At 42.0% G+C, this 23,442-nt stretch overlaps 1 protein-coding gene across 3 annotated transcripts; it reads left to right on the top strand.

Annotated features, from left to right (window-relative positions):
• Positions 1-1,174: 1,174 nt before the first annotated feature.
• Positions 1,175-23,421, top strand: RBL2 (RB transcriptional corepressor like 2). 3 transcript variants are annotated; one of them, XM_030457500.1, is made up of 22 exons: positions 1,176-1,377; positions 3,118-3,248; positions 4,393-4,593; positions 6,417-6,481; positions 9,525-9,653; positions 10,424-10,584; positions 10,679-10,743; positions 11,477-11,663; positions 11,928-12,094; positions 12,750-12,859; positions 13,707-13,810; positions 14,223-14,360; positions 14,929-15,093; positions 15,593-15,704; positions 16,331-16,603; positions 17,078-17,346; positions 17,887-18,063; positions 18,223-18,294; positions 18,664-18,775; positions 19,860-20,062; positions 20,478-20,642; positions 21,386-23,419. In XM_030457500.1, the coding sequence occupies exons 1-22, from the start codon at positions 1,186-1,188 to the stop codon at positions 21,554-21,556; spliced, it is 3,369 nt and encodes a 1,122-aa protein (XP_030313360.1). In that variant the 5' UTR covers positions 1,176-1,185; the 3' UTR covers positions 21,557-23,419. The 3 variants fall into 3 exon arrangements, with proteins under 3 accessions (XP_030313362.1, XP_030313360.1, XP_030313361.1); XM_030457502.1 differs by lacking the exon at positions 17,887-18,063 and having other exon boundaries at positions 1,175-1,377; positions 21,386-23,421; XM_030457501.1 differs by lacking the exon at positions 14,929-15,093 and having other exon boundaries at positions 21,386-23,420.
• Positions 23,422-23,442: the final 21 nt, after the last annotated feature.

Raw genomic sequence — 23,442 nt, 5'->3', positions numbered from 1 at the left:
GGTTAATGTTGCTCAGTTGAATGTTAAATACTTATAAGTTATTTCTGCTTTCTGCCTTAATGAATCCTGTACAGAAAAGCCCTACAGTATTGTATACAGACCTCAGAGTGGCAGAGTATCCTGTCAGTGCCCTGTATACCTGCAAGCAGGTGCTGCCTGACTGCAGAGTCCCATCAGGTGCAGCCTAACCACGAGTTTTTAACCTTGCAGTGAAACCAGCAAGCCCCCCAGGTTGTCCTGGCAGGCTGGGGGTGTGGGGCTGCAGGGACCCTGCTGCCACCACCACCTTCTGATGCCAGCTCAGGCTTTCTGTCACCACCTGGTGCTCTCACCGCTGGGTAAAGATGCATCCTCCTGGCCAGGGAAGTATCTCAGGTTAGACAGATCTTTTCTGGACATCTTCTGTTCTCCCTGGGCTTTTCCTTTGTTGTTAGCTTGGCAACAGTACAGGACAAAAGCAAAGAGGCAGAGTCAGTAGATCTTGTACCGAGGTCCAGGGGGTCCTGCTGCTCTCTGCATTCAGATGTGCAGTGTTGGGGCTGCTCTCTCTTCAGTGCTGGTTTTCAGGGGGTTCCCCTGCGCTCGGGCCGTGTCCTTGTGCCAACAGCAGAACCGCGATGGGGCCGTGACCCCCTCTGGCCTGGGGCTCACTCCAACACCCGCCTTCACATTTAAAAAAAAGAAAAAATAAGTCCATTTGTTGTTTTTAGCCTTTTTTGGAATTTATTTCTGTTTTCCTCATTCCCTGGAACTCCGCAGCCTCTGAGGCACCGGGCGCTGCCGCTCCCCGGGGGCCTGACCCCTGGGTAACGCTCCCAACTTCACGGGTTGGGTCAGTGTTTCGTTCATCAGGGTCTCGAAGCCTGGCCGGGCGGTGGCCCCTTAGAGCTGTCTCTCGGTACCAGCCCCGCTCTCTGACGGGCCCGGGAAGTGCCGGGGGGTTCGGGGGGCGGTTCCGGTCCCTCCCGCTGCATGCCGGGAGCGGGGCGGGGCGGGAAAGGGGCGCGAGGCGCCTGCGCGCGGAGGGCCCTCGCGCCCCCCCGCCGTCCAATGGGAGGCGTCGCAGGGCGGGGGCGGGGCCCGGCGCCGGAGCGTTTGGATTCGAACGCGGCTCGCGACCCCGAGGGGCGGCGGCGCAGGCGCAGTGCGGGACGGGGCGGCCGCCCCCTAGCGCCGGGGTGCGGGATGCCGGGCGGGGAGGAGGAGGAGGCCGAGGCGGGGGCCGGGGGGGCCCCCACAGCCCCCTCCCCGCCGGCCGAAGAAGGGGAGACCCGGCAGCGCTATGAGGAGCTGTGCAGCAGCCTCAACATGGACGAGCGCGCCCGCTCCGAGGCCTGGATCAGCTACCAGAGCATGAAGCGGAACTACACCCTGGAGGTGAGGGGCGGCAGGTGGGGGGCAGCGCCAGGGGGGGGAGCGGCCGCCCTGAGGCGACGTCCCTGGGCGGGAGCCCGGTGGGAGGGAGGGGGTTAAGCGGCGAGTAGGAAGGGGACGGCCCTTGAGGCGCGACGGCCTCTCCCTCACTCTGACCGGGCGTTAGCTCGCACCACAGCGGGGGCGCGTTCCGCCCCGCTCCGCCCAGGCTGCACGGCCCGACCCGGCCCAGCCCGTCCTGTCAGCTATCGGCCCGGTCCGGTCCGTTCTGTCACCTCTCGGCCCGGCCCAGCCCGTCCTGTCACCTCTCGGCCCGGCCCGATCCGTTCTGTCACCTCTCGGTCCGGTCCGTCCTGTCAGCGCTCGGTCCGTTCTGTCAGTGTTTGTTTGGTTCGGTCTGGTCCGTTCTGTCAGTGTTTGGTTCGGTCTGGTCCGTTGTGTCAGCGTTCGGTTCGGTTCGGTCCGTCCTGTCAGGGCTCGCTCCCCTGAGGGGATCGCGCCTCAGCCGCGGGACGCGTCCCTCAGGGCCCGGGCTCGCGGCCTGGAGCCTCCGTGCCGCGGGGGAGCGGAGCTCTGCGGGGCTCCCCGGGGCTCTGCGCTGCCCCTGCTGCCGTGCTCCGGTCTGAAATGAGGAAAAAAATCATGATTTCGGCGTTATAAAGGCATTAAAAATAAGAGTGGTTTCTGGTTGGAGGTGTCTGGCTGTCAGGCGTGCCGTGGTGACCTCGGCACCCGTCTGTGGGTCGGCTGCTCGTGTCGATCCCCTCATGGCAATGAGGAATTGTGTTGTGATCATGAACCGGGGTTTGCGTGAAGGCGGCACGAAACTTTGCAGATGGTTAAACTCCCTCGGGTTTCGTCACATCATTCTTCAAAACGGTAACATAGGGAAGACGTTGACCGGGTGGCTTTGTATAAATAAAAGTGGTGTTTGTGATAAAATCGCCTCTGTCTGGAGTTAATGGCAATTCCTGAAGGTTTCCCTTCCCAGGGGCGGGCAGCTCGGTGCAGAGGAAGGTGGTGGGTGCTGCGGTGCCTGGAGCTGTGTGTTCCTCCCGCAGGAAAGAAAGGAGAGATCTGCCCTGGAATCCCCTCGCCTCGGGAGCGGGATGGGGAGCTCAGGCAGCAGCTTTGGGTTTTCTGCAGAGGTGGATGTTCATCTCACCCCCTGGCATCACGTTCAGTGTTCTGCACCCTAAAAAGTATAAAATATACACTACGTATAAAAATACCGTCCTTTTCCCGTTAAAACATAGTATTTTATTTGAAGAGGTGGAATAAGCTTTGGAGGATTTTTGTTGGAATTAATTTGTGTTCATAGTTCTGTTGCATAATGCAGGGAAAATGGGAACTGGTTTCTGTTCCCACTGTGTATGCGAGGTAGAAGGCTGCTTGGACAGGAAGGAACTGTAACGTTTATGTATTTTTCTTGTAACACCAAGACAGTTCAAAATGCTTTCCTAGGAGAAGAGCACCACTAAAAATACCTTGTTAAACATTGGGTGTGGAATTTATAAAGTAACTTGTGTACTTTGATATAGTATCCCTTTAGTTCCTGTTTTGCTTAGAGTTAAAAACACAAAGTAGCTCAACAGAACTTTGAAACAACGAAGCAGCTTTGTCAGTAGCTGAACTTCATTGGGTTAGGACACCACTCTATCCTTTCCCCTGATTTTGGGTGCAAAGCTGAGAAGTTTTTCTTTGCAATGAAGTGCTTTAGGTGCCTGATGTTTCCCCTCACAGGGCAATGATCTGCACTGGCTGGCGTGTGCCTTGTATGTGGCCTGCAGAAAAGCAATTCCAACTGTGAGCAGAGGGACAGCTGAGGGAAATTATGTATCTTTAACCAGAATTCTGCGCTGCTCAGAACAAAGGTAACTTCTATTTGTGCTAATTTTTAAACACTTGCAAAATACCAAAGTCTGCTTATCAGCTTGCAGATTTTAGAAATTGAGAACAAAGGCTAAATGGCTGCCTTGTTTCCTGCTTTTAAAGTCAGTTTCTGTCACTGGAATCTTGGTGTTACAGCTTATTGCCACAGAAGCAGGACAGCTCCATTAGGTCATGGCTGTGTTGTTAAACCACTGGATTTCAAAATCTGGGATTGTCCTCCATCTCTCAAGGGAAATAAACCAGTCCCTAAAAAATAATCTATGTTTGATGTGTGCAAAGTGTGAAATTCTCACGTGAGACGAAACCATTTTATATTCACTGGGAAAATACTCACAAACTTTATCTTCATTTTTTTGTGAGACCACTTCACTTTTCATGTGTTCTTGCTTTATGAAGCTAGAGGGATGTCAGATTCTGATAAACTTATTTGTGTATCAAATGTATATGTCCATAAAGCAGTGAAGAATAATTTTCTGAAATAATTGATTTATTAGCAATCTGATTGTTTTATAACAACTTTGTACAATGGTAACAAGAAAAAGAGTGTAGTTATGCACTTTTTCCCCCCTATTTTCTTTAATGTTGAAGCATTGCCACTGGTTTAAACAATACAAATGTGTTCCTTGAAAACCTGTTTTTTTTTTTCTCCCATATCAGAAATTCAGGTAATTGCATCTGGGTAAATAGTTTATTTCATCTGGTCTACTTAAGACTGTGCCAAGTTTATGAAGTGAATTTTTTTGCAGCTTTAGCGGCTTCCCATACTTTGTAGAATCTTAGCATACTGAAACTCTAAGGTTTTTTTATTTTATAAATAATTCAGAAAAAATAAAGAAATCTGATTTTAGAACTGATTGTAAGGAAGACCCAAGAACTGTGAATGTGTATTTCACGTGGTCATCAGCCAAGGTTATAAAAATGTTTTGAGAGCTGCCTGAGCTCACAGTTGCTTATGGGTAAAGGCCTGGCTCTGAGCATACTCAAGTTTTTCCAATACCATCTTACCAGTAGTATGGGAAGCAGAAATTGCACTTTTCTTTGCAAATAAATATAGTGTAATATATGGGAGGGGAGCATTGGGGCAGAAGTAAAAAAATTCATTTCCACTCTATTTGGTATTTTCAGCTTAATTGAGTTTTTTAACAAGATGAAGAAGTGGGAAGACATGGCAAATCTGCCCTCCCAGTTCAGAGAACGAACTGAGAGGTTGGAGAGGAACTTCACTGTCTCTGCAGTCATTTTTAAGAAGTATGAGCCCATTTTTCAGGACATTTTCAGATATCCTCAAGAAGATCAACCTCGACAACAGAGAGGAAGAAAACAGAGGTATGTTTTTGTTATTTCCAGGCTGATTTAGAGTATTGCTATTGCAGAAATTCAATGAAGTTGGTCAGTTGTTTTAGTTGTTTTTTGACTGTATAGTCATAGTAGTTTTTTATAATATTGGAGCAGCTCTGTCTCTCCTTGCTTGCAGTAATTTTTTTGCAGTTTGTCAGATCTCACAGAGTGCAGGAAATCCCAAAGCTGAGAAGTTGTAATGAGTGGGGGGGGGTAGGGGAAAGGGAAGAAATAAGAACAGCCTGTAGAGAAGAGAAATATTGGTATTTCTGAGCTGGGACAGGCTGGAAGATTTGTTTATTGTATGGTCAGTTCAGCCTCAGTAGCTCATAGGCCTGTTCCACTGCCTAGTAATTGCCATAGTTTTCCAAAAATCTGGATTTTTATTTTACAGCAGGTTTGTTCCTTTGTTACTGATTGTATTAGGAGTGCTGTGAAAATTCTGTGCTAATCTTTTTTCCTGTTTATTCCGATCTGAACAAGACTTTGTCAGTTTTTGTCAGCACTTAATTGTGATTTCTTGTGGTAGTTAGCAGTGTTAGAAGCAGAACTGATTTATTCCAATTCATTATTTCTTTCATATTCAATACTTTGAAGTATCATTATTTGGTTGGTTTGGGGGTTGGTTTATGGTTTGAGTGTTTTTAAAATTATTTTATTTTATTTTTTCTAATATTTACAGGCTATTTCCTAGGTTTTTGACTTTTTTTTCCCCCCTTAATGTTCTTGTGACCATAATTGAGTGACATTTGGGACTGAATATTTTTGAATCTATCATAAAAACCAGAATTGTGTCTAAATTACTTTGTTGGAGAATAAAATGATGACTACATAGGAATTGGACTGTTGATGAAATAATGTATTGAGATGAATATTTTTCTATAATGTTGCAATTAAAATATACTGCATATAAAATTATATGGTTGGGAAAATGAACCCTGCTAGTTGGTTAGCATGGATGGTAAGGTGTGAAGTAATTTTGAAGATGAAGTTGGAAGATGATACTTATTTTGTGTGAAATGTATGTTAATTTTGACATTTGAAATAATTCTTGATATAACTGAGATAACCTGATGCAGATGAGCTGTGATTGCTTCCAGTCATATGTTAGAAGGAAACAAGAAGTGATGTTGGGAAGTTATAAAAATTGGTGCTAGGGGAGGCTGGTTTGTTTGGGTTTTGTGGGGTTTTTAATATATTCAGTAAACACTTCAGCATGGTTTCTGATTTTTACTTTTTTTTAATAAGAAGATAAATGGCTGAGTTTGTGCTGTTAAGAGTTTTATGGTGACAAGAATGCCAAGCAAACTAACTAGCTGGAAACATGAAGGGAGGGAGGAGATTCAGGAAAACTGTCCAGTATTGTGTAAAAAATCCTTAACCTGCAAAGTTTCAATTTTAAAAGGGGCCTTGTGAATTAGTTATATATTATATGAAAGCACTTCCAGGTTTTGAGTTCAGATACTTACCTTTTCTTTAAAACTAAGATCACAACTTTGCATTAAAATACCAGAGCTAGGTCAGCCATGGTTGCCATTAAATCTGCAGTGGTTTTCCTGCTGTGGTCTTGTCCTGTTCCTGCCGGGCTCTGCTGACACCTGGATCAGGACCTGGCCTCCACTTGTGCCTCCTCTAAGCCAGTGTGCAGCTTTATTACCTGTAGTCAGGTTTTTGTGGGAAGAGTTTAAGTGTTTGGCCAAGCTGTAGTAAAGTTCCCTTTTCTTTTAGGATGATTTAATGTTTTCTGATGTTTTATCTGTCTCAATGCATTCATTTATTTGTTCTCTTCTTGCTGTATTTTCCCCCAAAAGGCGACAGCCCTGTACTGTGACTGAAGTGTTCCAGTTTTGCTGGGTGCTGTTTGTTCATGCAAAAGGTAAGAGATTCGAAAGGGATTAAATGCTGCAAAGATGTTTTGTTTAATCATTGTGTTAAATCAGGCCTTAAACACTGAAAGGTGAATTCTCCCTCTGAGGAAAGGGCCTTCTCAGAGCAGCCTGAGGGGATGTGTTCTGTTTTCATTTCCCCAGCTCTGTGTTTCACTTCACTTCTAAGGTGAGCTAAATGTCCAGATAGTTTGGTAGCTTCTATGTGGGATATTTTTACAATGTTTCCAATATTGTGGAGATTTATGCTGTTAATCCAAAGGGAAATGTAGCTTAGAATTTTAGTGAGTTCATGTTTAGTTGTTGTAATTAAGGTATATATGTGTGTTTACCAGGAAAAAAGAATATTTAAATTCCTCTGAAGTTTCCAGCAGCACTGAAAATACTTAATGATTTTTTTTTCCTGCAACTTAGTAAAAAATATATCGTAAAACTCCAGGTGTATGCACTTTGAAGGATAGCACTCTAAGTCTTTGGATAACCTTTTTTGCCCTCAACCTTTTTAAAAAATGAGCAGACAGCAATTGTACCAAATAATCCCATGCATTTCCCTTACTCATGCAAGGGTGACTGACTCCTGTGGTTTGGACACAGCAGCATGCCTGTAGCTGGCTCTGGCATCTTGCTCCTGTAGAAACAGTGCCATGGTCAGATGATGGACTGCAAGGTGTGTGTAACCTTTATTGTCTCAGCAGTCTTAAAGCTAATAAGAAGAGTAGAAGATGTTTTCCCAGCTGACGGGACAAAACTCAAAGGAGGAAACAGAATTAAATCCTGATTTTAGTCTTAAGATATTGTGTCCCATGTGGTGTGAAGTCTTTTTTCACCAAGCCTGGGTGGTTAAAGAGTTTCTGAACACCAAGGGCACTTGGTTGAGCATTCACTGCTAAGTCTGTATAAGTAAGATGGTGTTCTGAGGAAAATAAATGTCAGATTTATATTCCTGACTGCATGAACACCTGTGTTGACTCAAGTCCATGGATAATTTCCAGAGACTTTATATATTTTTTCATAATATATTTCTAGATTTCTATAATTCATAATTATAGAATCATAATATATTTATAGTTCATAATCTATACTAGAATAACATTCTAGTATAAGCAAAGCAATAGTTTAGCTTCTAGAAAAAAATGGATCAAAGGAATTTTGTGTTAGTTTTGGGGTGTGTAGTGGGTTGGGTTTTTTCCAATTTGAAGTAAAGCAGTGTTAGGATCCCTGCAGTGTGCCATGAATTCCTTAATTGGCTGCTTTTGAGGATAGGACAGAGTAGGCTGTCACAATATTGAGTTATCTGGCACCAAGTTTGTTCAGTGCAGATTAGCCCTTTCTTTCTACTCTGTGCCACACTGCAGTGGGTTGCCAGCAGCTCTTTTGGGAAAGTTTTGGGCAATATTACTGGACTTTTCCCATCACAGCTCTGCACAAAGGTCAGGAAGGGTGTGGCACAGCACAGGGGCTGCACTGCATGCTGTATCTGAGGTGGGAGCTGCCTTTTCCAGCAGGCTTCAACTTCCAGTTTGCTGGTGAAGAGAAATCTTTCTTTAACAGGCTTCACAGAATGGTCAGGGCTTGGGAGGGACCTCTGAGGATCATCTAGTTCAACCCCCCTGTTAGAGCAGGATCCCCTAGAGATTGTTTGAGAACTTAAGGGCTTTGAGGGCCCTTAAAATCACAGATTTTTCTTTTCCCTTTTTTTAAATCCTCACTTCCCTGGGTAGCTTGAATAGTTGACAAGTTGCAAAGAGACTTTATGAGTCTTTATATTGCCAAATTATTGATTAATATGTTTGAGTAACTACTTCACCAGTTGCCTACATGCTAATGGGTGAGCAGTTCAGATACAAATTAACTTTGGAGAGAACACCAAGCTGGTAATGCAGCAAATTTGGGTTTACAAGGAAAATCTACATTAATTATAAACTGTAAAATTAGTAAGTGACTGGTGGTAAATTTATTAGAGTGTGTCAGCACAAAAATATAAACTAAATATTGACCATTTAAGGCATAAAATATTCATTTTAAGTCTTATTCAGTCTATTTTGAGGGTTTGCAGTAATCCTTAACATGGCAACCACCCATTAGTGGCAAGCTCAGGCTTGTCTGTGATATTTCTGCAAGCCTGAAGATCACTGTGTTCAGTCTGACAAATGCAGAAAGTGCAGATCCTGCTCATGCCCTCGGTGTACACTGCAAAGTAAGACAGCAGCTTGTAAGAATTCATCTTTAAACTCCCTATCTTGACTTCTTCTGCCTTCTAAATGGAAATGAAAAGAAATATCTCTCTACTGCCCCAAGTTAACTGTTGTCTATTATTTGGTATTGGGCTGTGAAAGGGAGCAGTGAGCTCTGGTTTGAAATGTCAGTGACAAATCATTTGTATGAAACTACTCCAGTGCTGTCAAACCAGGATGAATTGATGCCAACAGGAATGATTGCCATGCCATGGTTATTAAGTGAACCTATCTTATGGGAGTTACTTCTTTAAGGTTTTTATTAATATTTTACTATTGTATTTAGGACTTTATTGCTTCATTCTGAGCCTTTAATGATTTTGAAATAACTGATAAGTGTGTACAGTTACTATAAATTTAATGTAAGCTTTGTTAGTTTAAATAGTTCCAGTTATCTACATTTAAATTCTTTTTCTTTTAACAAACACGGAATCAGAAAATTGAATATAAGTTTAAATATATTTAATATACTATTATATATAATGTTATTATACCATGTATATGCAATATCATGCTTATCAACACTTGGATAATGTTTGTTTTCAAAACAGCACAATGTATTTGAGTTCCTACACAATTGCTGCTGTTCTGAGCACATATTTTACTGTTGTATTCACTGTATTTTGCTCAGGATCTCTCTGCTTTACTACCTGCATTTCTATCCAGATATTTATAGTCACCAAAGTCTGTGTTTCCAGGACTCCACTGCTAATTGTGATAGAAATCTCAAGTTTCTTGGTTAAAAGACTTTTAAATAAATCCTAATTTTAATTCATCTCATGTCTTTTTAATATTGAAGGTAATTTTCCTATGATCAGTGATGATTTGGTCAATTCCTACCACCTCCTGTTATGTGCTTTGGATCTGGTGTATGGAAATGCTCTCCAGTGTCCCAACCGCAGGGAGCTTCTGAATCCTAATTTCAAAGGTGTGTTCAGAAAGTATCCATCTCTGCAGGAATTTCTAAGGGTACTGAAGTGAGGGTGAATCTTTGTGGCAGAGAATAAATTGAATAACAGTGATTTGAAATCTGTGAGAATTAATATTTTCTGTAACTGGCTACACTGATTTCTGTTCATGTTGTCTGCAATAAAAGCACTGAATTACATCAGTGATACAGGAAGTCGTGAATTTAATTTTCTGTGTTAATACCACTGAAGGAAGTTCCAAAGTAAGAATTCCAGTTGATGACATTCCCATGTCATGGAAGGGTGAGGCAGCACTTTGGAAAGATCCAGAGCTCAACAGTGAGTGGCAACTTGATTGTTTCTCACTCATTTCTGGACTGTTGCTGTTCTCTTTCTGCAGAGAATGGAAATGTATTGCTGACTGGATCACCCGAGATCCAAATGAGTTCTGAACTTCATTTTCAGTGCCCTGCAGTATTGGCATTCACTTTGCAGTGGTTTGGATGTGAACTGGGACCATTATTCCAAATAATTTGAATAAATTTTATGGTTCACAAGTTTTTTTATTAGTTTTCTGTTAGAACTGATACTTTTTTTTAAATCTCTGACCCTAAATTGAGTTTTGACAACATTATCAAATTGAGTGGGCGTTGTGTAATTAAGAATTCTTTCAAGAGAAGTAGTTTACCATTTTAATTGGACACTACCTAGAACATGCAGGATAAAATTTAACTTGAGTAGGCAGGATATGGATTTGCAGAATTAAACAATACAATATTTGTAATTGTAGGTCTACCTGAAGACTTCCATAGTAAGGATTATAAACTATCAGCTGATCCTCCCTGCATCATTGAAAAACTGTGCTCGTTACATTATGGATTGGTTTTAGAAGCAAAGGGCATAAAGGAACATTTTTGGAAGCCATATATCCGGAAACTCTTCGACAAAAAGGTTGGTCAGTAAATCTGCAATTCTCCTGACTCATGATCTTAGAAGCCTTTTGAAGAATGGAAATCTCCATCTTTTGTTCTTAACTGTCTTACAGCTTTTAAAAGGAAAAGATGAGAATCTGACTGGATTCCTAGATCCTGGGAACTTCGGAGACAGCTTGTGAGTCACTGGATTGGTGGTTTGCTTTGCTTTAGTCTCTGTAATCCATTGGTATCATTGGTAATACATTATCCAATGCACTGGTAATACATTATCAGCAGTACCTGCACAGCAGTACCAGCTTGCTGACCTGTGCTTCTATTCATGTTCATACACAAAATGGCATTTCAGTTCCTTTTCTCTGAGGTGGTACCATCTGAGGCGTGGCTGAAAGAGCAGTGACTCTTCAGGGTGGTGTCACTTCATGTCTTTTGTTGTTAACTTTCTGTGTTACCTCACTTACATTTTATTTTTTATGTAACAAGTATGAAAGAGATGTGAGAGCACATTGCATAGATGGTAAAAACTGGGTTTGGTAATTTTTTCTTTAGAAAACTAGAGAAGCTTTGAGTAGGACCAACTTTCTTTTAAATGGTCTGCAAATGGTAGATGTAGCTTAAGATGGTGTGATGCTGCCTATGTTTTGAGGAGTTTCCAGCCAAATACGAGTTCTCAGTATTTTGTTCTGTTCCTCCTGCAGCTATAAAGTGGCAAACCATCAGATCTCATGGAATGTAATGTTCTTGCTGCTGTCAGTTTTCAGATATTGTAGATTTGTAAGGAGAACAAGTTCTTGGGGTAGTCCTGAAGGGTTAAAGTTCTGCAAGCAGACTTCCACCAGGCCAGGCCAGTGTTCACTCAGTGAGCAAGTAAACAAAGCACTAAACCAATCCCTCTTTTCTTTCTGCTCCAGCAAAGCCATCAACAAGGCCTACGAGGAGTACGTTCTGTCAGTAGGGAACCTGGATGAGCGGATATTCCTCGGGGAGGATGCTGATGAAGAGATTGGAACCCTCACAAGGTGCTTGAACACAACTTCAGGAATGGAAACAGCCGAACGAGTACAAGTGAAACATAATTTGCAGCAGCACTTTGACAGGGTGAGTTATGACATGGGCTCTGTGAGGTGCCATCCTCTGTTGTTAGGTTGATACAGTGCTGTTTGATACAGTCACACGAGTGGCACTGATAAATCTTTCATTGCTGGTGACTGTCCCCGAGATGAGCCAGTGGGGGCTGTGTGACTCCCAGCCCTGTATCATAACACAGGGTAAGAATTCTGTAGAACTGACACTTGGAGGTGGTGGCCTCTGTCCCAGTTATATCACCATGTGCAGCTGTGTGCTTGGGTTTTGTCTTCACAGTCCAAATCACTTCGGATTACAACCCCACTTACTGGCCGCAAGTATATTAAAGAGAGCAACCCATATGAGACTCCTGTTTCCATAGCAACACACAGCTTGAGCCGCCTTCATTCCATGCTGGCAGGACTGAAAAATGCCCCCAGTGAAACTCTGGAGCACATACTCAGGTTAGTTTGATGTTTAGCCAGCCAAATAATTCTATTTTTAAAACGCTGTTAATAACAAATGTTAGTGCTACACAGTGAAATTTAACATGCTGAGTCAGTCTTGAAAAGTTCTGGAATAAAATAGGACCCAGAGAGACATTTAAAATTTAAAAAGCTTTGTTCTGTTTATCTAACACCTTTCTCATTAAGAGTTAGATGGCAGGAGGAACATGCAACATTTTAAACCCAACAGTTCTGAGTTTTTCTAACAGCAAACTGCTACTCCAAAATCTTAAGATTATTCTTCTTCCTCTTCATCATATCTCACATTAGCAAACCACTGCTAATGCAGGAGATTCCAAATCACATTTATTCTCCATGTGGATAAACTGTTGCCTCAGGTACAATGTATTTCTTAAACCATTTTTATATCACATGGAAAATGCTGTTTATCCCTGATCCTGAAAAGATGTGCAAGTTTATTATCATATATACAGTAATAATAATATTCTGTGGAGCCTTTTCAGTACAGTAATGCACACCTGGGTCTGTTTGTTTGGCTTTCCAGGGCAATTATAGTTTCATCTTTTAGTCCTGTAATATAAATAGTTTTAGATTTGTTTATTTGTTTCTTAGTAGGAACAGCATGTTGAAAATGTTTTGGTTTTATTTTCAGGTCATGTTCCAGAGATCCTTCTCAGTCTATTGCAAACAGAGTAAAGGAAATGTATGAAGTTTACTGCCAGAACATGCAGGCTGAGGGAGAATTCACTAATTTTTCCAAAGGTAAGAAACATTTTACTGATGCAGACAATAATTAAAATGCCTGTAAATACACGAATCTCCTGTAAATTAGTTTTACTTACAGCTTTTGCTTTAGCACAAGAGTCTTTTCTATTGCTTCTGTCATTTCCTGGTGTTCTTAAGGCATGGCAAATCTCTACCCTGCATACATTTTATATTCAGCCTTAGGTCCAATCACTGGAATTTGATGATACTGCCAGTTCTGCAGGGTTGAAATGAAAAGCTTGTCTCCTGATGACACATTTAGCCAGGGCATGAATTTCTGTGGCAGTAATGAAATAGCCCTTAGAAGTGCTGCAGCAATTCTGGCTTACACAGGAGGATGGGTTAGTACAGGTGCTATTCAAATCCTTCCAGTATGAACATGAAGTATTATTTGCAAAGCTGTTGTGACTGGGGAATGGTGTGAGGACAGATCAGAAATTAGGAAGGTGCTCCTGAGCTTCTTGTTTCTTATTAGGGCCTTACTCACTTCATATTTGCTTCAGTGTTTTTTGTTGCACAGTGCAACCTGGATCCATATATCCATGCTTTTCAAACAAGACTTGAAATCTGTATACTATACTACAGCAAGTTCAAGTTATTATATATACATGCTTTGATAATAACCTGTCTTCAGGAGTAAGCTCTGTGCTCTGCATTGACAAGTCAGTGCCACATAGGAGAGGGGTTCCTAAATTAACTTCAAATTAACTGATTTAATCCTAAAAGCATTGTAGCTGCAGCACAGAAACCCACACAACCCACTGAAGTGTTTTATCTCTGTATCTTAAGAATATAAATATTTGATCACATTTTACAACATTGTTTCTGTATAAAATTCCCACAGATGTTGCCAGTAAGCATTTCCGTCTGGCTGAGGTGCTGTACTACAAGGTCTTGGAGTCAGTCATTGAGGAGGAGAGGAGGAGACTGGGAGATGCTGACTTATCTGTAAGGAAAACTAATTTTACTTAATTTACAGCTGGATTTATTTTACAATTTATAATTTATTTAATAATTTACTTTATAATTTACTTAATTACAGTTGGATCTAAACAAAGGAAACCCATTGCAGAGCAGAACAGAGCTATTTAAAATGAAGGTTAGGCTCAGAGAAGTAGCATTTATATACACCTGAGTGCAAGACAAAGCATAAAAGACACAGTTTGTGAGTCCAAACATGTATATAAATAAAAGTTTTAATCAGCAGAGATGATTAATTTTGGATTCTATTCTGTCTCTTATAAAATAAAATCTTACTTTTTAAGCTTGATAATCTTGCTGTTGAGGCAGAATAGAAAGAACTTTCCTGTGCTGTAGTTACACTGTAAATGAAGCACTGAAGCTTGCACTGCTCTTGCAGGCAATCCTGGAGCAAGATGTGTTCCACCGATCCCTGCTGGCCTGCTGCCTGGAGATCATCACCTTCACATACAACCCACCTGGGAACTTCCCCTACATCACTGAAATATTTGACATTCCAGTTTATCATTTCTATAAGGTAATGTGTCTGATAGCTGGAAATGCCTGTCCAAGTCAGGAGTATTCTATGGATTTATATTAAGTAGCAATCTCTTTACCTAGATGTTCATTTGCAGGTTATCCCTTCATCCTCAGCTTTGCTCCTTCAAGTAGTGAAAAAATATTACCCAAGTGTCTGCCACTCTGGGGTGTTCTCGGGTGTTCAAAAATCAAAATACTGTTAGAAGCTGCACACAGGAGCAGTAGCCAGGTGTATATATATATACTATATACAGTATATATACAGGTGTACAATATATATATACAGGTGTATATATATATACTATATATAAAACATATATATAGTAACTAATGGTTATCATTTTATCATGAGCAATTGCTGCAGCTATTTTGCAACAGTGCTTGACAGATTTGTTTGTTTAGAAAGATACAAATATGTCTTCTGATAAAACTACAGCATATGATTGAGCAATGCAGTCTTGATATTTCTAATAGTCCTTTCTTGAAAATAGAGAATTAGATCTTTCTATAAAAAGGAACTATACAAAACAAATGCATTTTGCTAATCACAATGCTCTGCATGACAGGTAATTGAGGTTTTCATTAGAGCAGAGGATGGGCTTTGTCGGGAAGTAGTAAAACACCTCAACCATATTGAAGAACAGATCTTGGAAAGTATGGCATGGAAACAGGAATCCATCCTGTGGGACAGGATCAGAGAGAATGACAACAAAGTTCCCAGTTGTGAAGAGGTGAGCACTTCTTTGTGTATTTAAATAGGTTCCCTGATCAGAGAGGATGGCAGAGAGTGGATGTCAGGCCAAATTTCAGTTTGCTACATGATGTTCTCTAGGTAAAGCAGTGCAGAGGAAACAGTAAATGTCTCTCCACAGAGACATCCAACATGGAGACTTGCAGCTGAGGCAATTCTCAGCCAGTATTTACACAGCACAGCAGAACAGTGATCAAAAATGGACAAGCAGGGAAAGTCTGGACCAGTCACAGTTGAAAAGATTACTGGGCAGTAAAAAACATGGTTGAAAATACAGACTTGTAATTGTAGTCACAGAGATTATTACATTGCTGTCATCACCTTCTAGATTAGCACAACTGTATGGCAGGTCTTTTAGCATTCTTGTTATTTTCTCCTATACAGCTTTGTTGTTCAAAATCTGCACTGTAGAAGCTTTTAAAAATTTTTTATCTGGTTAACCCTTGATACAGACACTAACAGAAGTGTAAATATTTTAGGTAATGCCACCCCAGTATTACGAGAGATCTGCTGGGAACAGTGTTGTGGGTTCTCCATTGACACCAAGACGGATAAACGAGGTTCGTGCTGAAACTGGAGGCCTAGGAAAAGGTGAGACTTCATAAAACACAAAACTGACACTGCTTCAGACCATGGGTTTCATTTTTTAAACCTAAGTGGTGTACAGGAGTGAAGCTGCATTAATGTCAAGGTACAGCTGATGGCAAAGACAGCTGGAAAGGCCATTTCTGTTCCACCTCATCGTTAGTCAGATGTTTAAGAGTGTTGCATTCATTATTTCAGTGTGAAAAAAATAGTTATGAAGGGGTGTTCTAAGGAGGTTATGTATACAATAGCATGTATGTATGTAAGCATATGCTAAATAATATTTATACAAACACACTACTTAGTAGTAGTTGAACAGCTTGCTTTATTGTTATAGCAGAACAGAAGCTCCATTATCTATTTAGTTCTGTGAAGTCTCAAACTTTTTTCTCTGGAAAAGCAAAGCACAGGACATTAGCTCAGAGAATTACTACACACAGCACTGTCTGCGATTAAGTCATCCATAAAATTATCTGTAAGCCACAAATGTAGAATAAGGAATTTTTTTAAATGTTTCCTGAAGAACTTTGCATGCCATATATTTTGGTTCTCATTAATTTGCCATGTATTTGTATAATAAGGGGTTATACAGCAGGAGTTACATGTATGCATGTGGTTTTTTTAATCCACAGGCCTCTCTTCCTCTCCAACAACCCTGTATGACAGGTACAGTTCTCCTGCAGCCAACCCCACCAGGAGGAGACTGTTTGCTGATAATGATAACACCTCTGACACTGGAAGTGCAGTGAGAGTTTCCCAGCAGCCCGTGGTAAATCCGGTGCCCGTGCAGAACATGAATCCAGAAGCAATGTCGGTAGCTCCGGTGCCTGGCCAGACCCTGGTTACAGTGGCAACTGCCACCGTGACAGCCAATAATGGGCAAACTGTTACAATCCCAGTGCAAGGTAAGAGAGAAGCTACTGCACAATGTTTCAGGCTTGTTCCCATCACAGGAGTAGTACACAGTAAGGGGAAGAGGGGAGAACAACACAACAGTGGAGAAAAATATGTTTAAGGATTCCTAATTAGGAAGAATTGAATGAATAGATAAGCAGAATGTAGAGGCAGAACATGTACAGCTCCAGGAAGTTCTGACTGACACCATCTCTTAAAAAACTTGGCTATTTCAGTAAGACTTCCTTCCTGCACTAGCACAAGAGGAAAGTTACATTAGTATTAAAAACTAAGATCAATTTCATTATCTTCTCTCCTTAAATTGAAAAGTCTGAAGTATTTTGATGAAACAATTACATAGTTATAAGCAACTAAGAAAAGAATTACTAACTTAAAAACAAACCACAAAAACCAGAACCAACCACAAACACATGTTCCCTGTCCCCAAAACTTACTGTTATTTGTCTCTTTTCCTTGTATTACAGGTATTGCCAATGAAAATGGAGGAATAACTTTCTTCCCAGTCCAAGTCAATGTAGGTACCCAGCCTCAAGCTGTCTCTGGTCCCATCCAGCCACTCAGTGCCCAGACCCTCACTGGCACCTTGAACACTCAGATGGCTGGGGCAGCACTGCAATTACCAGGCCAATTAACTGTCCAGCAGATCTCCCCTGGAGAGCAAAGACAAATCCAGCAGTTCCCCACCTCCAGCAGGCCCCGCAAGATGGGCTCACTTGGACTCTTTTTCAGAAAGGTACTTTTTAGTGATTTATGCTTTGCTTACTTTGTATTGGCAAGGTTTCAGTTAATTTTTAAAATATGTCCTTACTGCTAGTAATGATGAGAGAATATTCAGTTTCCAAATTCATCCATACCCTTTGCCTATACATGGACATACCTGCCCAGTAGCTTTGTAATGCAGACAACTTCTCACTAGCAAAGCAGTAGACTGTCACCACAGGCACTGTTGAATCATGAAGGAGACTATGTACTTGCCAGCAGGTACTTAAAGGTGTTTATTTTCTTTAAGGCTCATTAGAAATATATAAATCCACCTTGGAGATATTCTGATATATTTGATACAGTGGTTTCTATAGGCTATGCAGTGCCCTTCCTGTGCTCAGGATAATTAATGCTTTCTTAGCATCACTACCTGTACTGGGAATGTCTGTGTCTTGTAAGCAAAATGTATTTGTCTTCTTCTGGCTTATCATTTGCACAAGCATGAAGTACCCTGTATCTGGGTGAGAAAAGCAGTGCTGCTGTGCCCTAAGCACAGTGCCCCTGTCCCCAGGTTTATCATTTAGCGAGTGTTCGCCTGCGGGATCTCTGTCTGAAACTCGACATACCCGACGAGCTGCGGAAGAAGATCTGGACCTGTTTTGAGTATTCCTTGATGCACTGCCCTGAAATCATGATGGACAGACACCTGGATCAGCTGCTGATGTGTGCCATCTATGTGATGGCTAAGGTGAGGTGTGAATATAGAACAACAAACACTTTCTTTAAGGCTTAATATTTCAAATATTATAATTCCTCAGAAAAACCCAAATCCAACCAACACTCAAAAGCCCCAAACAAAGAAAATGCCCCAGAAAGCTGTTAACCTTTTCTGTTTGTCTCCTCCCAGGTTACTGAGGAGGACAGATCATTTCAGAACATCATGCGCTGCTATCGGACACAGCCACAAGCCCAGAGCCATGTAAGTGCAGTCTGTATGAACAGGGGGGTCTGGTTCTATTTTAGGAATGACTCACTTTTTAAAGTGACATCTAGTGTTAAATGAAGGCAGGCTGTGAGCCATTCTCCTCAGGAGACAGCAGTCCTATCCAAAACCCTGCATTACTGAGAGTTCTTCATGCTAAACTGTATCTAAAATAGAAAATACCTTTACCTAAAGCCTAAGGAGGCAGTGCCTGCTGGATAACACTCCAGGGAGGAGGCTGTGTTTCCCCCCCTGTAAGAAGCAACTCAATAACACAGTGGAGTCTCTAAAAGGCAGCTGTATCGTGCAGACAGTTGTTTCCTGACAGTGTACCTGAGCATCCATGCTCTGCTGTGCTCCCTGCAGGTGTACCGCAGTGTCCTGATCAGAGGCAGGAGCCGCCGCCGCTCGGGCAGCAGTGACAGCAGCAGCCAGAGCTCACCCACGGACAGAAGCAAAGAGAAAAACAAAGAAAGAAGTGAGTGATTCCAAATGCCAGATGTTCTGGTTTTAATTCCATTTCCAAAACAGGGTGCATCAAGTAGGAGTTGGACTTTGTGTCACCCCACCACAAGCAATTCCTTCTTTGGTAAACTTGCTCACAATTAAGACTCCATTGCTAACATTTAGGAGTTGCTGTAACTCAAGCTTACTATTACACCTGTCTGGGCTGTACCCCCTGTGTACAGTTTGTACAACAAAGAACATCTCCTTGTGGAATGAAAGGAACTCGTGGTAGCTCATGGGCACAGTTACTCTGTCACTTATCACAACCCTGGGAGCTGAAGCAGTTTCTTTTAGTTTTTTTAGCTGTGAAGCAGCAGTTGGCTGGCTCCAGAGAGAACAAACTGGCCACCCACAGCATCTATTTTAGCACATCTGACATCTCTGAAGATCACTCCTTTGATACTTAAACTAACACATTTTCTTTGAGTTGTGTAAAGGAAAGCAAATAAGTGATGCTGTACATTCCTACCACCAGTTTAAGACATTTAATAGATGATGGTGTAAACTTACAGGTATTAGGTAAATGGTGTAAAACTTACAGGTATGTTTTCTCTCAGACAGGTGGCAGTGAGGGAAGGAAAGAATTATACATATTTCACAGCTTCCCACGTTAAAGCAGCAGGAAGTATTACCAAGCCAAATATTTCTGCTGCTAGCTGAAAAAGACTGCTGATCCTTATTTGAAATTGTGCCAGCTGGCAATGTTGGAAGAGCTGCTGTTTACAAGTACAGCACAAATGCCTGAAAAATAGTTTCAGCTCTGCTTATATTGTGATGAAACTCAGCTTATACAGAAACACCACTTGCAGTTTAGCTAGTAAGAAGTTAGAAAACAAGTGTGTTCTGTACATGTACTCAGCAGTTTGTTGGTGTTTAACAACATCCTGCTTTTGTTGTAAGAAAGAAACACTAAGGAAACAAAACTAGTGTTGCTGGTACAGACATGAGTCTCACAGTAACAATCCTGCAATTCCAGCATCTGGAACAGTTTTTAAATGCAGCTGGGTGTCTGGGGTTAACGTGCCTGAAGTGCAGGGGTTGCTCTCCCTTTCCAGGCAGCAGAGACTCCAGCCCCGTCATGCGCTCCAGCAGCACCCTGCCCGTCCCGCACCCCAACAGCGCGCCCCCCACCCCCACCCGCCTGACAGGTGCCAACAGTGACACCGAGGAGGAGGAGAGAGGAGACCTGATACAGTTCTACAACAACATCTACATCGAGCAGATTAAAGACTTTGCCCTGAAGTACACCTCAAACGCAGTAAGTTAAACTCTGCTTTTCATTACCGAACAGATATTTGTTACTATAGGGGCAGCAAAGTACGCTCCGCTAACCTCACTGTAAGCAAATTCAGGATTTTTATGGCAATAACTTCACTTCAAGGAGCTATTGCAATACCAAGCTCTTTTGATGCCTGGCTGCACTTTCCCCTGTACAAAAACCAGAGCACTGAGCACTGTGCTCAGCCAGCTTCAGTGTTGGAAACGTAAATTTAAAAAAATTATCGGGCCCAGTCACATGACAAAACTTATACATCAGTTCTAAACAAGTATGTATGACATTAGCACTGAAAATCTAAACTGTGTTTAAGATGACCAATTTACAAAAGCTTTGCTGAACTAACACCTGAGATCAGATACCAACTGCTGGGTGATTTTCATTTTCTCCTGAGCAGACGGATTCTCCTCCACTCTCGCCCTACCCGTTTGTCCGGCTTGGCTCCCCCCGCAGAGTGCAGCTGTCCCAGAACCACCCCGTCTACATCTCCCCACACAAAAATGAGTCTACTCTCTCTCCAAGGGAGAAAATATTCTATTATTTCAGCAGCAGCCCATCTAAGGTGAGTCTAAAGCATTTTACTTTGCTCTTTCAAATCCTTAATTCTACCTTTGCTTTTTGGTAGTGAAATCAGAGAAGGCTGTGCAACACATTTCTGTTTGCATTGTCCAACATGTACCTTCTCACCCTGTGCTCTTCAGATTGTCAGCTCAGGTAGCTAAGAAGCTGCAAAGCACATGAGTCCAAGCTACATGTGTACTTTTCAAAGTTACTCTTTGTACCGGTACACATGACAGGCTCAGGAGGTGTGGCAATGGTACCCTTAGCCTTCCAGTAACAGATGGGTTATGTGGTCTGGAGCCTGTTCAAAGAGCAGAACATTAAATGCAATCACATGCTCTTATCTACCCAAACAAGATGAGAGGACTTACCAGGTGAGCCTGTGATAAGCTGAATCCTGTCATCTCTGGTCACCACAAATGAAGTAGAAATCTTCCCCGAGATCCATCTTCCTTCTAGAGAGGAACTTGCACCTGTGGTGTAAGAGAACAGCCACAGCTATGGACAGAAAGCCTTTCAGCTCTACATGCAATGAAAAAAACTTGAGTCTAAGACTAGCAGGCAGTCATGGAAAAAAAAAGTTTTGGCTGTCACAAGGAAGTGCTTTGTTCAGACACATCTCCAGAAAAAAACAACAACCATATGTAATCCCACTGTCATGCAACAAAACTTCACTTTATATTTTGGAAGTCACAGTAACGGAAAATATTCCTACTTCTGTTTTTCTCCCCCTTCTATCTCCAGAGGCTAAAGGAAATCAACAGCATGGTTAGAACTGGAGAAACTCCAACAAAGAAGAGAGGCATCCTCCTGGAGGATGGTACTGAAGCACCAGCTAAGCGGGTCTGCCAGGAGAATCACACTGCTCTCCTAAGAAGACTACAAGATGTAGCAAATGACAGAGGCTCTCACTGAGTCCAGTGTCTCAGCACAGGGATTCCCTTCCTGCTGCTTCGCTGGACCAGGCTGCTTAGGGTAGGAGTCACCAAGCCTGTGCAGGTGTCCCCAGCCAGGCTCTCCTCTTCTCACCTCACTGCCATGGCCGTGACCCATCTCCTGCTGGACTGCTCTGAGCCTCTGTACTCATCAGAAAGGGGCAAGAGGAGAGTTGCCCACAACACCTGGGACAGCAAGGATGTGCTCCAAACCCTGCAACCCAACCTATCACAGGGCAGGAGATCCATCTCTAGGCTATGGCTTTGGTGAGCACCTGAAGAGTTTCTTGGTGCTTGGAGAAGGCACCCCTGATAGAGCTTGCTACCTACCAACAGGTATTTAGAGTTGTTTCCTCTAGTGAGTCCAGTTATGCTGTTTTTATCAGAGCTTTACCATTTTCATCTGTGGACTAGAAAATTATACCTGCATCAGACATGGGAACACCACACCAAGAGAACCACACTCAACAGTGGCTTGGTTTTACAGTAACAAACTCCACAAAAGCAATGACTTAGAAGTAATACTCCAGCCAAGTCCAGTTCTGCTTGGAGAGGGAAGACAGGAGTGATATTTTTAAGCCCTGAAGGAAGCTATCAGAATGGACCCTCTCCATAGTCAGGATGTTTCTGGTGCCCCTGAAAACCATCACCTTGTTTTGCTATAATGTCCAGGCACCTTGCTGTGTATAAAGGTAGAGAATTCCGTTGATGCATTGTTTTTAGCTGTGCAATGTTTGAAAGTGAACTGATGTTCAAAAGGTGGCACTTTTGATAGGGCTGTGAAGCATCATTTTAAGGCAGATTAGTTTTGCTGTATATTTGCAATGGCACTTTCTAAATGTGAATATTTTGTTTTCAAAGGCTGACTTCAGCTTTCTTTCTGTATTGAAGCAATTTGACTTTTGTATTTATTTTCAAATTGACATCCCACAGCTCCCTGCTTCAGCAAATGGCATTAGGAATTTGTTTTCACTTGATATATATGCAATAATGGAGCAGGAAGCTAGGGATGTTGGCTTTTTTCAAGGAATTTTATATGCTTGTAATGTTACTTCAGATTGCTTTTCTTGAGAGTCAGAAACTGCCCACCTCACTTACTCAGTAGAAGGATGGTGGCATCTCCATCTCGTGAAACATATACTGAGCTCTACTGCTTGTTTTTAAAGGAGGGGGTTTGGGGAGGGGGAGGGAAGGGTGGTTTTATTTTTAAAATTGACTTAATCAGGCTGCCTGGGAGAAACCTCTCCCCTCATAACAGGATAAGGAAGTGGTGCATATATCAGACTTACGACTTGTTTTCATTTTAAATAGTTCTAAAATACCAGACTTACTAGGAAAGCATTAAACATACTAACAACCAGTACAGTACTAATGTATTCCTGTTCAGTGCCATAGCTGGGGACAGCAGTGGCTTTCATGTAAAATGCAGCATACTTGCTGCAAGGTTTTATAAGGAAGCAAAAGTTAAAAACTCCATGTTTTCAGTCATTCCTGCTTCACTGAATAATGGGAAAGTTTAGGACTTAAATCCACTGTAAATTCAACTGAAGTTAAAAAAAGGAACTTTCATTAATACCTGCATAACAGAAAGGCTTGAGAAATTGTGTAGATGTTTCTGTAAAGATATTTATGAAATTGTCAGACAATTCTTGTTACTCTGTACCATTTACATTACTTTGTATGAAAATATTGCAAGTGTATTTTTCAATAAAGATTTTATAAACTCACAATTTTGGGTTCTTGTGTGAAAAGCTAAAAACAATCTGTAGCTCTCAACTAAGTTTGACCATCTAGTGCAAAAAAGAAAATAACAGGATGCTCCTGTAGCTGGGGTCCTCAAGGCAGATGCTGTAATTGAGTGCAAGA

This window comes from Calypte anna, chromosome 11 (assembly GCF_003957555.1).
Source record: "Calypte anna isolate BGI_N300 chromosome 11, bCalAnn1_v1.p, whole genome shotgun sequence".
Taxonomy (NCBI): domain Eukaryota; kingdom Metazoa; phylum Chordata; class Aves; order Apodiformes; family Trochilidae; genus Calypte; species Calypte anna.
The sequence above is the reverse complement of the archived record's forward strand: the minus strand, read 5'-3'. Positions and strand labels throughout refer to the sequence as shown.

Excerpts from the sequence above, each read along its gene's own strand:
- RBL2 (XM_030457500.1), top strand. The coding sequence starts at position 1,186 with ATGCCGGGCGGGGAGGAGGAGGAGGCCGAGGCGGGGGCCGGGGGGGCC. Across the intron at positions 1,378-3,117 it reads AGCGGAACTACACCCTGGAG|GGCAATGATCTGCACTGGCT; the intron begins GTGAGGGGCGGC and ends TTCCCCTCACAG. Across the intron at positions 9,654-10,423 it reads TCTGAATCCTAATTTCAAAG|GTCTACCTGAAGACTTCCAT; the intron begins GTGTGTTCAGAA and ends TTGTAATTGTAG.